Source organism: Penicillium alfredii (genome assembly GCF_028826965.1).
Source record: "Penicillium alfredii strain IBT 34128 chromosome Unknown utg000011l_segment0_segment0, whole genome shotgun sequence".
In the NCBI taxonomy this organism is placed as follows: Eukaryota; Fungi; Ascomycota; class Eurotiomycetes; order Eurotiales; family Aspergillaceae; genus Penicillium; species Penicillium alfredii.
Window position 1 is genome coordinate 201,539 of NW_026622708.1, and position 14,921 is coordinate 216,459.

The 14,921-nt window shown below is 53.1% G+C and overlaps 7 protein-coding genes across 7 annotated transcripts; 4 read left to right on the forward strand and 3 right to left on the reverse strand.

The window, feature by feature from the left end:
• Positions 1-147: 147 nt before the first annotated feature.
• Positions 148-2,176, forward strand: dbp9 (ATP-dependent DNA/RNA helicase; the record flags this gene model as incomplete). Its single annotated transcript, XM_056659028.1, has 4 exons — positions 148-340; positions 397-473; positions 541-1,019; positions 1,084-2,176. The coding sequence occupies 4 exons, from the start codon at positions 148-150 to the stop codon at positions 2,174-2,176; spliced, it is 1,842 nt and encodes a 613-aa protein (XP_056507321.1).
• A 164-nt stretch (positions 2,177-2,340) lies between these two features.
• NUU61_008504 (uncharacterized protein) lies at positions 2,341-4,125 on the reverse strand (the record flags this gene model as incomplete). Its single annotated transcript, XM_056659029.1, has 1 exon — positions 2,341-4,125. The coding sequence occupies one exon, from the start codon at positions 4,123-4,125 to the stop codon at positions 2,341-2,343; it is 1,785 nt and encodes a 594-aa protein (XP_056507322.1).
• A 182-nt stretch (positions 4,126-4,307) lies between these two features.
• Positions 4,308-5,649, reverse strand: NUU61_008505 (tafazzin; the record flags this gene model as incomplete). The annotated part of the gene is made up of 4 exons (XM_056659030.1): positions 4,308-5,121; positions 5,188-5,304; positions 5,361-5,379; positions 5,451-5,649. The coding sequence occupies 4 exons, from the start codon at positions 5,647-5,649 to the stop codon at positions 4,308-4,310; spliced, it is 1,149 nt and encodes a 382-aa protein (XP_056507323.1).
• Positions 5,650-6,046: 397 nt separating this feature from the next.
• On the forward strand, positions 6,047-6,539 carry NUU61_008506 (mitochondrial 54S ribosomal protein mL60; the record flags this gene model as incomplete). The annotated part of the gene is made up of 3 exons (XM_056659031.1): positions 6,047-6,087; positions 6,166-6,395; positions 6,487-6,539. The coding sequence occupies 3 exons, from the start codon at positions 6,047-6,049 to the stop codon at positions 6,537-6,539; spliced, it is 324 nt and encodes a 107-aa protein (XP_056507324.1).
• A 510-nt stretch (positions 6,540-7,049) lies between these two features.
• Positions 7,050-9,203, reverse strand: NUU61_008507 (uncharacterized protein; the record flags this gene model as incomplete). Its single annotated transcript, XM_056659032.1, has 1 exon — positions 7,050-9,203. One exon carries the CDS (start codon positions 9,201-9,203, stop codon positions 7,050-7,052), a length of 2,154 nt encoding a protein of 717 aa, XP_056507325.1.
• A 1,223-nt stretch (positions 9,204-10,426) lies between these two features.
• On the forward strand, positions 10,427-11,743 carry NUU61_008508 (FAD-dependent oxidoreductase; the record flags this gene model as incomplete). Its single annotated transcript, XM_056659033.1, has 1 exon — positions 10,427-11,743. The coding sequence occupies one exon, from the start codon at positions 10,427-10,429 to the stop codon at positions 11,741-11,743; it is 1,317 nt and encodes a 438-aa protein (XP_056507326.1).
• A 2,480-nt stretch (positions 11,744-14,223) lies between these two features.
• NUU61_008509 (uncharacterized protein) lies at positions 14,224-14,872 on the forward strand (the record flags this gene model as incomplete). Its single annotated transcript, XM_056659034.1, has 2 exons — positions 14,224-14,626; positions 14,784-14,872. The coding sequence occupies 2 exons, from the start codon at positions 14,224-14,226 to the stop codon at positions 14,870-14,872; spliced, it is 492 nt and encodes a 163-aa protein (XP_056507327.1).
• Between the last annotated feature and the right edge of the window lie 49 nt (positions 14,873-14,921).

The following is a 14,921-nucleotide window of genomic DNA, read 5'->3' on the forward strand; positions in this document are numbered from 1 at the left end:
AAGTTTCCAACGGGAAAAAGACACCTTCCCGATTAGGTTGGCTGATATCAGCAAGAGCAGAAACCCTCACCGCCTTGGTGTCACCGCCCGCCAAAATTTCCCAAAAGTTTTATCGCTTTGACCGAAATTTAATAAACCACACCAAAGATGAAGCGCAAGCTGGATGCAAATGATGTTCCGTCCCCTGAGGCGGCTGGGGGTGATGAACAGGATCCTGATTTCGAGTCCCTCGGCCTCGATCCGCGGCTGCGCCAGGCCCTGATTCAAGAAAAGTTCACCAAGCCCACCCTCGTGCAGGCCAAGGCAATTCCACTGGCTCTCGAAGGGAAAGATATTTTGGGTAAGTTGGGAGGAGATACCCCTTGGAGACGAATATAGTTTACTGACAATCGGCAGCTCGTGCAAAGACTGGCTCCGGCAAGACAGCCGCCTATGTCCTTCCGATTCTGCAAGCCATCCTCCAGCACAAATCTGTTTGTCATCTCTCCGTGATCTTTACTCTAGCCAAGGCGATAAATTGCTAACAACTTGGGTGACCAGGTTGATCCGTATCTCAAAGCAACTACCGGGTTGATTCTCGTTCCTACTCGCGAACTTGCGGAGCAGGTCCAAAAAGTGGTCACCTCGTTTTCCAGCTTTTGCGGAAAGGATATTCGGTCGGTCAACCTGACTCAAAAGGTCTCAGATGCGGTGCAGCGCTCAATGCTCGCTGATTTCCCGGATCTGATCGTGTCCACGCCCACACGAGTCCTGGCCAACGTCAACAACTCGGCTCTTTCGCTTGAGAAACTGACCCATCTTGTGATCGACGAGGCAGACTTGGTGCTTTCATATGGGTATGATGAGGATATCAATGCACTCTCCAAGGCCATCCCGCGCGGGGTGCAGACATTCCTGATGAGTGCTACCTTGACTTCCGAAGTGGATACACTGAAGAGCCTGTTCTGTCGGAGCCCGGTGGTCCTCAAGCTGGAGGACAAGGAAGAAAAAGGAGCAGGCGTTAGCCAGTTCGTCGTCAGGTTAGTTATTACAGCTATGCTAGCAGCAACGCTGCACTTGGATGCTAACATTCGTTTACAACAGATGTGCGGAAGACGAGAAGTTCCTCCTGACATATGTCATCTTCAAGCTCCAATTGATCAAGGGCAAGGTCATCATCTTCGTCGGCGATGTGGATCGATGCTACCGTGTCAAGCTTTTCCTCGAACAATTCGGCCTCAAGAGCTGTGTGCTCAACTCGGAATTACCCATCAATTCGCGGCTGCACGTGGTCCAGGAATTCAACAAAGGCGTCTACGATATTATCATCGCGGCGGATGACCAAGAAGTGATGGGCGCACCGAAATCGTCGAAGAAGGCTCATGAGGACGAGGAGGCGGAAAAAAAGGAAGAGATGGGTAGCAGCGAGGATGAGGATGCGGACGACCAAATCGGGAAACAAAAGGCATTACAATCAAAAAGGCGACGCAAGATGACCAGCAAGGAAAAAGACTACGGGATATCACGCGGCATCGACTTCCAAAACGTCGCATGCGTCGTCAACTTTGACCTCCCCACCACGTCCAAATCATACACCCACCGTATCGGCCGGACGGGGCGCGCCGGCAGAGCCGGTATGGCGCTTTCGTTCGTGGTGCCAGCCGACCAGTACGGCAAGCACAAGCCGACTTCAGTGCCCAGCGCCAAGCACGACGAGGCCGTGCTGGCGAAGATCGTGAAGCGGCAAGCCAAGCTCGGACACGAAGTCAAGCCATACCATTTCGAGATGCAGCAAGTCGACGCCTTCCGGTACCGAATGACAGACGCCCTGCGCTCGGTGACCCGACTCGCCGTGCAGGAAGCGCGTGCGCGCGAGATCCGACAGGAGCTGATCAAGAGCGAAAAGCTCAAGCGCCATTTCGAAGACAACCCAGACGAGCTGCGTCAGCTGCGGCACGATGGAGAACTGCGCGCCGCGCGTGTGCAGCCGCATCTCAAGCACGTGCCCGACTATCTGATGCCCGCCAAGGGCCGGAAGGGCATCTCCAAGGAAGATGTCGGGTACGTGGGTTTCTCGAAAACGCACGAGAACCGCATCCGCAAGGCCAGAGATCGCAATCGCGGTCGTGGCAAGCCCAGAAAACCCACCGCTGGTAAGGTCGATCCGTTGAAGACGTTCAACCGCAGTCGGAAATAGTTTCGAGAGTTCTATTGTGATACCATTGTACAGACATAACCACATCAAAATAGTAGTAACAATTCATCTTTGTGTCTAACTTAGCCTCCTAGTAGAGCGTGTGTGTTTGTTGAATCAAAAGTACGCATAGCCGACTAGCCATCCATAAATGACTTGATGTATGTCTACACCGTGATGCGCGAATACTCCGGTCCAAGCATTCGCTTGACCAGCTCCGTGTCTAGATCCTCGATCCCAAGCGAGAAATGCACCCATTTCCCCCGGTCCTCCCTGCGGATTCCCAGAATTTGCCTATGCACGTCCACCGCAGTATGGACCGAGACTCGGTAGGCCTCCAGCTCCTTCGCCCGCCGGTACTTAATACGCTCCTTTTCGACATCCCAAGACAGATCGGAATCCGGGTTCTGGAAAGGGGAATGAACGGAAGAAGCCAGTGACCGCGATGGAGAAACAGCAGCATCCTGCCACGAAGTACCCTGGTCTGCGTGGGACTCAGATTCGTCCTCGAGGTCTGGAACCCAGCCGGGCCCCAAGCCAACCCATTCGACATCTCGCCAAGATCCATTCCATTCAGGTCCTGAGGTACCGGGACGATATGGCTGACCGTCCGGGTCAGTGCCTGTCCAGGACAGGGCGGGAAGCCAGTCTGCACAACCTTCGAGATCAAGCCATTTCAGGCAATAGGTCGAACGAGAAAGTTGGCGAAGAAGGCCAGCCGCTTCGGCCCAGTTATTGTCCAGCGCGGCGTAATTGTCGGTGCCGCTGTAGGAGAAGGTGAGGGAGCGGTGGACTGGATGGCGGATTCGAGCGTTGGCTGCATTTGGGGTGCGCGTGGGAGTGGGCCAGTGCGCGAGAGACAGATGGGTAATGGTTGACAAGCGCGAAATCAGTTGAAGAAGAGAATTCCAGCTGGCAGCCGCTGGGTGGGGGTGCGCGAAAGACAGGAAGCGGAGGTTGTTGAACCGCAAGCCCTGACTGATGGCTTTGGGTATGGCCGGCGAGGGAACATGATGCTGTGTAGAAGCATCTCCCCTTTCGTCTGACTCAACCTCTTCATCCCAAGAGGCGGGGATGGATTTCTCCGGCGCGCGATGTGATGTGACAGGTGCCGCCTTGGACGATACTACAAGCTCGCTCGTAAGCTGCTTGAAAGTCATCCAATATCCCAAAGCACCGCTCAAATCCAACCGCGAGATTGTGGTGTCCGCATCAGCGCCGCCATCTTCCTGTGGAGCCAATTCAGGCTCCGCAATCTGGATATAATCTGACTCGGTCAAGTAGAGCGGCTTCAGTCCTCTTGTGCGACCTTTCAACGGCTGGCCACGCGCATAAACAGCCACATAGCTGAGCATGAGCACCTTCAAGTGACTCGGCAACTGGGACAGAAACGGTCCATCGTATTCCAAATGCCAGGTCCAGTTCAATGCCATAGACTTCAGTACCGTGTGTACCAAACCCCGCTTGCCCGGGAACATTGCACCGGGCAGCCTCTCCAAGCGATAGATGACCCTGTCAAAGTCTCCATCGTCTGCAGCAAGCTGATCCTCATCTCTTGGCTCCGATCCATCAACATTACCCGAGAGCCAGCTTTCCGGTGGTGGGGGGCCGGGGGCACGTCGCAGCGGACGCCTGCCCACTACACCGCGGCGCGCATCGGGGCGAGGCCTCGGAGACGGGGTCTCAGGAAGCTCGAGGAGGTTCCGCAGCGATGGGTGTACCGATCGAGGCGATACAAACGGCCTCGAAGCGCTCGAGGGACCATCTTCGGAGGAAAAGCTTGCTACTTGGGTACGGCGAAGGTGGCTGATCAAGTCGTTGACGGACAAGTCTGCCGCAGTCGCCGCCGATCCCCGGGAGCGGTCATTTTGGTGGGGGCCGTTCGAAGCGAGAGTATGATGGGCTGGAATGACTGGCTTGGTGAAATAAGGCTTGTGGTGTTTTTTGGGCATGAGAGGTGTGATTGTCTGTAGAGTTGACAGGAAAGATGCGGGCTGTGTGGGGAAATATCGCTTACATGGGGCTGTCGCCCCCCGATATATATAGCACACACTTGCAAAACACCATCGCCAAGTGGGCTCTATTGGAGTCATGGTCTATCTACACTATTTACACACTATGGATACAGGAAGAATCAGATATCCCGGACCCAGGAATCGTCCTTCATATGGCCCTCGCGCTTGGGACCCTCCTCGAGCCACGTCTCAACCAGACCCTCCTTGGGGTCTTCATCCGGGTGACCACGCGACCGTCGGACGTCGAGGACAAGGTTTCGTACTTTCATCGTGACTTCCTTGCGTAGCTCCACAGCTTCTTTGTTGTTCAGCAACTCCTCACTCAAGACACCCACGGGGAGGTCTCGAGATTGGGGGTCGGCCTTTTCGGCCTTGGCTTTCAGCTTCTGCCAGCGCGTCCTCATATCGCCGAAGACTGCGTCCGAGTCCACCTTGGAGCCGAATGTAACGCAGATCTTTTTTCCGGGCCGAGGGAGAAAACGGGGAAACTCGCGGCTTTCGTGCATGATGTTGTCGAAGCCCTCGATCCACATGGGCACGACGTCAGGGCATTCACTAGCCTCGAGAATCAGCCGTGCGACCCCCCACTTGAAATAGCGCATGGTCTTCCGCGGTGCCTGGTGAATCTTGCCCTCGGGGAAGATGTGCACCCATGAGTAGGAGTTGCATGCATATGCGGCGGGCGCCAGGTGTGCATCTTGACCGTTGGTTGTATAGGCGACGGGAAGATCGGAGAAGGGATCAACGCAGACGTTTTGAAGGCTCCAGTGCTGGTATTCGGAAATCGCGCGATGGTGGTCAACGGGGAAGGGGCCCTTGGACAATAGCCGAACGGCCTCAGTCATAGCGGGTTGTCCCAGGCCACCAAAAGACGAATGGGCAAGGCGATGCGTCGGCAGAACCTGGCCCATAGTAAAGAACAGCGCTAGGGGCCTGCGGGGGTCATATTCGATCAACAAAACGCAATTGGAGACGCACAACCATCAAGCCTGGCCGTACCTGTTTTGATAGCATATGTCATGACTCCCAAAAGACCACCGTCGGTTCCAGAATCGCGTGGGAAGTAGTCCCCAAACTAATGGGTCGTCCATGCTGATGTCCCGCATTGTCAGCCAACTATGAATTCCGCGCATAGACTGCCTCGCTGTTCGAAATCTTTGGCGCAAACATACACACTGACATGGTTCGATACTAATAAGACGCGACCCAGTTAGCAGGCTGTCCAGGGCTGGCCTTGCATGAAGAATCAAGATCTGAGATACCTGTAATCAAGCCCTTTGAACGTTGCGAAGGATCCTGCCGTGAATCCAGCAGCTCCGTAAAGGCCTCCTGGCCATGCACCTCCGTATGGCACAGCCCCGAAAGAAATGCGCGACACAACCCAGCGACTCCCCACATCGTCATGGAGGAGAAGGTTCTCCAGGGGAGAGATGGGCAGTCTGCCGTTGCGCCGGAATCCATGGTGCGGGAAGGAGACGCCATACTATAGAAAATCCATAGATGGCCCGAGGCTGCAGGCTGCTTGCAGCTTGAAAGTGAAGGGTGCGCGAAGAACCTCGAGAGAAGCGGACGTAAGGAAAATTGTCCTTGCCCTGCGGAATCACATGACTTTGGAGGTCAACATGGAAGCATACACCCGTGGGCTTAGTAGAATCAGAGGAATACCGGTAATTTTGATCATCAAATTGAATTCATTCAGATGCAATGAATGCCCTGGGAAAGTTCGAGGCACCGTCCTCATAGCTGGTGCACAGCCGGTGTTGCGTATAGATCGATTGTCTCTGTGCACGGACCAACAACCGAAACGATTTTCTCCCGAGTCGCCGCGGTTTTCCTTCGCAATCAGCCGCCATTCAGCATGTTCAAGCCTACGTCTGCCCTATTTGGGGGTCTTCTCTGGTACGTTGGACCATTGATGGAATGCCATCGCGGAAGAAGGAATTTCTCGAGCTAACAGTGTTTTCCCCAACCCAACAGGAAGACCCCATGGCGTCTTTCCTCGATGCAGAAAGCCCGCCAGCGCAAGCGTCTGCGCGCAGTGGACCGAGTTGTCGACACTGTCAGTGCAGCACTGCAGCGCAACGGACAAACCTCCAAGGCAGTGCAGCGGTGGTATGCGGAGATGCCGCGCGAGGAGGAGATGCTGCCCAAGGACAAGTACACGATCTTCGATAAGAAGGAGAAGACCTACCGCAAGGGCATTCACAGTACGTCTCTCAGCAAGATAATGATCCCGGGAGCTTTCTCGCATCCTCCGCTAGTGCTAGCTTGTGCTAATCGATGTTTTTCTTTCTTCAGAGTTGCCCAAGTGGACTCGGCTCAGCCAGCGCGTCAACCCCCCGGGTTTTTAAGCATTTTGCCTTGGTTTTAAGCGGAGATAATGATGGATTCAATGGCGCCTGCGACTCGACACATACCCCGTGTGCGCTTAAATCGATATATGTATTATACATCTGAAGCTTGGCTTTGTTGCATCGCCCAAGTGGCATATCTGAGCCAAACTAGCTTCTCGGAGTTTTCGGCAATTGGGGAAATTCCATCAAGCCACTTTGAGAGAAATGGCAAGGATTTCGATTTTCACATTTACTACCCAGCGCTTGGATGCTGCTTACAATTCAATCTCATTCCGAAACTAATCCTTGTTCGTGACTTGGATGTGCTAGAAGGTTAGAGGTAGCTAAAGATAACATGACAATGACTGCAGGGCCTGTGTCGACAGGCATTGTGGTAAGTAAGGATATCACAGCGAATGTGACGGAGATGTGCTTCATATCAAAGCCCAAACGGCTCGCTGGACATCGCACGAGAATCCAAGAATCCACCCAGCACACAAAACACTCAAAGGAAAGATTCAGGATTGTTCAAGGCACGGGGTATATCGGACTCGGGACCTGTTCTATCGCCATGTCGGGAATTACTTTAAGCCATGCCGTTCGACAGTAATTGCCAGCTTGTGTGGCAAGCTCCTTCACTCGGGTGCGATTCACTCGGCCTTCGTGAATGGCTTTGCGAACACGGTATCCCCGACAGACGTGCTGCCAATCCTCAAGCTTCTCTTGCCACCCGCAACCTCCTTCATACCAGGCATTTTTCTGCTTGGTGGACATTTCGAACCCCTGGGGTGGCTTTGGCAGAATCCAGCAGCTGGGATCGATTTTCCCATCAGGCGGCTCCTCAACCGAGTTCTCATAGAGTTCTACGGTGCGTATCATCTCACGGACCCCGGACACCTTTCTCTGCTGGTTGACCGCGGCTCGCCAGGAATCGATGCGCGGCGTGTGTGCTCGTTTCCGTAGGTGATTGGGATACTTCGGCTTTGGGCCAAATTCCGGCTTTCGATACGGGACATTAAATCGAGAATCTCCCCACTCCCGTCGGGCGTCTGTTGAGACTCGTGAGACTGGGTCGATCACAATCCAGGTCTTCCTATTCAGCCAGTGGTTGGCGAGCATTGCAAAATGGTATGGCTTTTGTCCAGGGGTAAATTCATTGAAGAGCCATACCAGTTTCCGATCCAGCCTGTCTATCAGTCTCACCTCCCAGTCGCTGAGTTCTTCGAACGGGTTCGTGTGCAGCGGAGGTCTTTCGGCCGTGCATGATAAGGCGTTCGACTGTGTGTTGGGAGCACCTAAACTCACAAAATCGTCATGATCCATACTTGTCGGGAAAATGTTTCTCAAATTCCGTTGAGCCTTCACTCCCGTCACCCTTGAAGCTGTGTTTACTTCCGATAGGCGCCACCGTACCGGTGCCGAATACCAAGCGGTTCTTGCAAAGTCAGTCCGATCCTTGCTCGGGAGTCGGGATGGTCGCTCAATGGCAAGTATGAATGGAAAGGATCCTCTATGAGCCAAATTCCGCATTGGATCGCTGTTGTTGTCTCTCCGACGTTGCGGAACAAGCCCAAAGGCAACACTCTGCCCTGATGCGCAACTGGACAACAGTTCCGCGATGGGCGTTCCAAGAGGACCAGAGGAATCCACCAAACCACGACGCATTCGTCTGTTTGCCTCAATCTGCATCCGTGCCGACCACGCTCGATATCTGTCCGTGTGAGGTTGATGAGGTCTTACTTCGACCACTTGCTCTTGTGCAACTCTCCATTCAGGTTGCGGATTGGCATACTGCCCCAATGAGCATTTTGGATGCGCCATGACTTGAAGCTTTCCAGGCTGTTGCCATGAGCTGTGGAGCCTTGATCGACGAGGAAGATGTAAACAGGGCAGTGATTGAGTTTTGGTTGACAATTTCGGTGGAAATCTGCTGAGAACTCTTGTGCCATGCTGCAGACCTTCCTTTACAGGGTCATCGGAAAGACAGCCCCTTGTACCCCGAGGTCTTTTCCATGTCTCCTGGCCAATTTCATCAGTCTCATCAGTCTCCATGGTCGATGCAATCTGCCTTTGGGGCACGGAATCGATATCAGTCGGAGGTAATGACTGTGAACACCCATTGACTTGAACTGGGTGGTAGACACGGCTGTGTTCCACCAGTCCTCCGTGACATTCAGGGACTGCAGTGGGATTCCAGATCTCATCCGCGGTTAGAAATTCATAACTCTGAAGTAATTCGGGTAACCATCTCAAAGGTCGTTGCTGTCGGCGGCGCTTCTCCATTTCCTTCTGACCAGGGTCCCACCAGACCCAACGATAGTCTGTTCTGGTCGACTTCCACGCAGTCCATCGCCGAACCCAAGCAAAGAGGTCACCAAACACCCTCTTGTTTCTTTGGTGCGTCTCCAGCGACACCCAGCCATACCAGGTCCGCGCATACCGTGCCGTCGGGGCTTTTCCTTCGCGCAGCACCTTATTCTTGTTGAAGGATCGTATGAATTTGCCGGTCTTCCAAAACAGCACCGCCAGCACAAAGATTCCCAGAGTTCCCGCAAAGAGCTCGGTAAACACCTTGGAGGAAATGGACTTTGTCACGGGTACCGGGGTGGCAGGGGGCCCTTTTGGGGGGTGAGGAATGGAAGGGCCAAGTGAGTGGTACTGTCGAGTGTTTATCGGCGCCATTTACGGCATGCCGACTTGGACTCTCCAGCAATGAGTAATAATATCGAAAATCAACTGGCCTTGGACTGGGCAAAAGAGCGAGGGACATTTGGGAGATGGGAGATGGGAGAGCATGACGAGGAAGTAGCTAGTCGCGAGATTACCTTATTCCTTTCCTCTGTCAAGTCTCTTATCTATGAACACAATACCGGTTAGGGTTGTTAGCTACGAGCAGAAACGCAGAGATTGATCGAATCCCTCAACTAATACAATTGTGGTACTTTCCTGGACCTGTTCTCAAAGACGTTGGTTTTGGGATTCCACGAGCAAATATTAGATTATTTTTGAAATTATTGTGCTTCTTTATTTCTCATGGATGTTGTACAGCATTTTCTAGATTTCTCCAGCGGCTTTTTGTCAAGTTCCAAAGATCAAAATATATCTACGGAACGGGGCATCTTATTAGCCCTAACCGGCCGATCGCGGAGAAACGAATTGACTGTTTCTTTTTCATTTTTGTAAATGGCTCTGGGATTTACTTGTTTAAGCATGTTAAATACCCGTTCTATATCATATCCTTCGGTTCGATCTTCCAGTCTTTCATTCAACTGGGAGAATTGGTCGGAATCGGGGTACAGGGATTAAATCACCTAGCGTCGGCGGGTCGGTGGGTTATTGGCTTGTAGATCGGGACCCGAAACTATTCTTAGCTGACGGTATCACTCGAATCGCGGGACCCGGGGCAATATCCCCCTGACATTTAGGGACAAGTGCCGTGTCTCAGCATCGCCATGCGTGACCCGCGAAGCCCTGAGTCAACACCATCCACTAGAGAAGCGCGTTGACCCATAAGTCTTAATGTGGTTACCGATGTGAGTTATGGCGCAGACTAATTGTAGGTTACTAGAAAAACTAGGTGCTTAGGTTAATGTAAGCTCATAAGGTTGCCCTGATCCCATACTAATAATAGTTTTTGTGGCCAGAGGGGCGGCCCCGACTCAGCACTGAGCTTTCACTACACCACACTTGTCATCAATCCGAAATGCTTCACCCCATAAGCACAGCCGACCGAGTTATGATTATTCATGGTATCTCCGAGTCGGTGGGCGGCCTGACCCCGGATCAAGTAATTCTCATCACTTGGTCAACTCGTGTGCACCATTAATCAAATTATAAGAAGACCCCGGAGACTTCGAAAACGTGGCCACAGCATCTTCTTCTCTTCAAAAACTTTCTCTTGAAACATGTCTCCAACTCGCATCGCTATTGTCGGCGCTGGTCCTGTCGGACTCACTCTCGCCCGGCTTATTCACAACAAACCCAACATCGAAGTGGTAATTTTCGAGTCCGATAAATCCGAGGATGCTCGCAAACAAGGCGGTACGTTAGACCTGCATCCCGGCAGCGGTCTCTCAGCTCTGGAGGAGGCCGGCTTGTATGACGAGTTTTTGAAACGAGCCCGCTTCGACGGCGAAGCGGTGATTTTTACCGACAAGAACTTGGTCAAGTACATTGAACAGCCCCGCTTGGACGAAGAATCCTCGAACGGACGGCCTGAGATTGACCGGTATTTGCTGCGTGAGATGCTCCTCAATTCGGTGCCGTCGGAGGTGATTCGATGGGGCTGCCACCTACGCGCCATCGACGAAAATCATAACCTGATTTTTGATCATGGGATCGAAAGTGGCTTCGATCTTGTCGTGGGCGCTGACGGCGCATGGAGCAAGATCCGCAAGTTGGTGTCGGATGAAAAGCCCCATTACTCGGGGACTGGAGGATTCAACTTCACTATCCCCAACGCAGAAGAAACGGCACCAGATTGCTACCAGTTAACGAACCGCGGGTCCCTCTATGCTTACTGGGACGGCAAAGCGATTGTTAGCCAGCAGCAAGGTGACGGTAGTCTCAACGTCTATGCCTTCGCCGTGCGGCCAGAAGATTGGTACAACCAAGCCACCTTTGATAAAAACGACATTCAAGCCATCCGGCAGGCAACCCTCGAAGAGTTCTCAGGTTGGGATTCCCGACTGCTCGACTTTGTCCGTCATGCCCAGGATGCAGTGTACCGGTCACTCTACATGCTCCCTGTCGGGTGGTCATGGAAGCACCGTGCCGGTATGACCTTGATTGGGGATGCAGCCCATGCAATGACGCCCTTTGCTGGTCAGGGAGTGAACCTGGGCATGGAAGATGCTCTGAAGCTGTCGCAGGCGATCATCAAGGCAACCAACTCGCCAGAGTCCGATCTCACCGCGGCAATCAAAACATTTGAGGAGGATCTGTTTGTGCGTGCAAAGAGCACCGCAGAGTTGACACACGATATGATGACATGGTTTTTGTTTACGGAGGGTGCGCTGCGGACGACCATCGAGAAAGTCGTGATTCGCATGGTTTCTTCAGACATGCGACCTCCGGTGTCCTGGGTGACATACCCGCTCTTGGTGGCCGGGACATACGCCTATTACTTTTTTTTTTCGACTGTTTCATTGAGCGTCATTGTCAAGTGGTGTTTTCACGTGTTGTATACCTCAGTACCATACAGGATCCTTTTTCATAGATAGCGTGAATCAACATACCTTAGTTTGGGGTTCATGATATTCCAGTACCGGCAAAAAGGGGCCATTTTGGCCCCTTCCCAGTGGCAAAGATGGATATCGTCTTGTAAAACGACAGATCCAATTTCCCGGACTTGAGTTTCCGCGAGTCTGCTCTAGCTCAGGCAACAGAAATTCCCTGTCTTTCAGGGCACGACATTCACATGAACGGCCCCCAAACAAAGGAGGATCAATTGATGTGGAAGGGATGATCCTTGAGAGAGAGAGAGAGAGAGAACGGGAGGTGATCGACACGGGGACTCGGGCTTTGGTTGGGCCTCATTCTTTCCTGTTTGGGTAACCAGGTCCACCGCCACACCGCTCCAGCCACTCCTTGCAGCCACCACCCACTAGCCACTGGGGCTGGGGATGTGGCTGAGTTACTATTGGCTGATCGACGCCTTATTTTTGTTGGGGACACCTCGGTATCTGCCATTGGCACGTCAAATGCCTACCTGACACAACGCTCTCTCCGGTTGCATTGGCGATTACGAAGAGATCGTCCTGTCTTTCCCGTTCTTTCGAGATTTGTATTTACTCCTTGAAGCGGTTCAACCGCACAGAGGCTTGTCTCACTGGATGCAGCACCCGGTTCTCCTTGGGCATTGCTCCATTGCGGGATAAGTGAACCCCGAAAGCGGTTTGTTGTTTGGAGCACTTCCTGCCGTGGGCGCCAGGCCCATTCTGATGGGGAACACTATCGACTGAGATCGGCGGGGCGATCGTCCACCCTAGCAGCCCTAGAGCGGGACCTGCTTAGGGTCCACGGGTAATGCAGACCAAGCCTGATGGAAGCTTCTTACTCATGGAACGTCACAGACCAAGCCGTATCCATTGCTTGGACACATGGGACCGAGGAGATGTCTATCATGAGCGCTCTGTGCGAGCAAATAGTCTTGACTCGGAAACTACGGTGAGGCTGAAGATGCACTTGCACTCCCATCTGTGGCTGGTGATCGCTCGAGCTGTCACTTGTCACCACAAAAAAAAAAAAAAAAAAAAAAAAAAAAAAAAAAAACCCTTCTACTTTGCCTTCGGTAGGCAGCACTTTTCCAGGGAGAAAGGAATCATCAATGCAACTCAAAGAAAAAGAAAATTCCAATGATCACAAATTCTGGATTGCAGTGGGTTTCTCCGTCGGCGTGCCCGATGGATGGGCATGACCTCACGGGCGCCACAGTTCACCGTTGGATTGTGGCTTGCAGCTGCTTTGATTCATGCAATGACCAACGTTGCGGTCTGCTCTCCCCTCTCCTGACCCCCCTTGATATGGCTCAAATATGCCTTGACAGGGCTTAGCATGAACACCGGCTGTCTCCCCGAGAACTCAAAAAAAAAGCTTTCTTTTTTGTGTGTGTCTCTATGCGAGTCTCGTCCCCTGTTGTGCGATGAGCAGGGGCCATGGTGTGACACCTGCGACTGCCCGAGCGAAAAATATCGAATGATAACGGGCTAGCGGGGTCGATAGCTCGAATGTCGAGCAGAACCCCGCCGCTTGAACCGTGCACAGAACTATTGAAAGCCTGAGCCACTCCACATCTCTCTGCTTGGTGTCTGGCCCTGCACCCTGAACGTCGATCGTGCATGGATGCAACTGTCTGTCAAGCCTGCAAAGGATATTCCCAGCAGCAACCGGGGAAGCAGGGATTCAGAGCGCCAAGAGGTCGAATCAGATACCACTGATCGCCCGGTGGAACCCGGTTTTAGTTCACCAGAGTCGATCCTAGCGCTCCTCCCAGATCTGACCCTGCACCTTCCATCAAGATCTAGCCTCTCGCCCCTTCCCCTACTCCACAGTGGTGCTAGGATGCGCCAGTCGTCGATCATGCCAAAACAAAGGTAGGTCTCCACCGTTCGATTCCATTTTGCCGGAACGTGCTGCTGCAAGGATCCTGCAGGCGCCAAGAACCCACCTAATCGGGATTTCACTAATGCCCACTCGAACAGCATCAATCGCGCTGCCTTGCCCGCTTCCCAGGAACCTGGTCGCCCACCCTGGAGGGGCTGACCGCGTGGTACTTTTGCCGGTGGCAACATCCCTTTAGCCCCATCTTGATTCCACGCCTAATTTTCGATATGGATCTCTCAAATCTGACATCAACCGGCCCACTGCGCCAGCTGCGAGGTATATGAAGCCCGGGCACGGCACCTGGTCGACCATGGTTATTCCTTCCATTCTCCTATTTATTATCCTAATCATAATCTTGTCTTTTCTCTTCTTGACTCTGGCCTTTGCTCTTGTTGTCTCGTTGTTGCTGGCTTCTCCCCGGACTTCCATTTCACATCATTTGAACTCTATCAAGAGGGTCCTTCACTATTACACTTTGCCTGCTTCCTTCCTCCCGTTGCTCCCCGATTGGCCGATCTCTCAGCCCTTACACTTCCAAAGTGTATAACTGAGCATCCAAATCCCCTCTAACCACCCAAACAACAGGACAGAAACAAAAATGGCCGCAAGCCGGGAATTCTCGCTCACTTTCGAGACCTCACCGCCAACAGCAGTGCGCCCAGGCGTCCCATTCACGATCCCGGTTATTGTGGCCGTCAGCCCCGTGGGCACGCCCGCGCGCAATGTGCAGCACCTAGTGGTCAACGCCTCGCTGCGCGACGAGGCCGGCACAGCAGCGGCTACCGGGCTCGGCGGGAACCTGACCGCCAGCGTGCGCAGCCGGACCGACAGCGCCATGAGCGGCTACGCCAAGTTCAGCCCGCTCACCATCTCGCGGCCCGGCAAATATCGTCTGCGTGTGATGCTCAGCGCCGCCTCGTACAACGGCGTCGTGACCAAGGAATATGCTGATTCGACGATCATTCATGTGCACGCTGGCGCAGCTGCTGCGCAACGGCCGAGTAAGTCTTCTTCGCTCTCTTTTCTCTTTGTTCTTTTTACCTGTGATCGCACCCCGGTGGGACTATTTGTAATTTATAATTCTTTTCTTTTTTTTTCTCATCGCCTTTTCTGAACCCCTTCCTCTTTGAATGCTCTTGCTGATTCTCTTGCCCTTAGCTCCCACCCAGGTGGCCAAGCTGCAGCGACTGACGACTGAAAATTTGGATATCTCTGCGGCGGATATTGCGGCGTGGCAGCGTGCATGATGAGGACAGGGTACGTGTTGGTGCTGTTCGGCGCAGCTGTGGAGTTTGG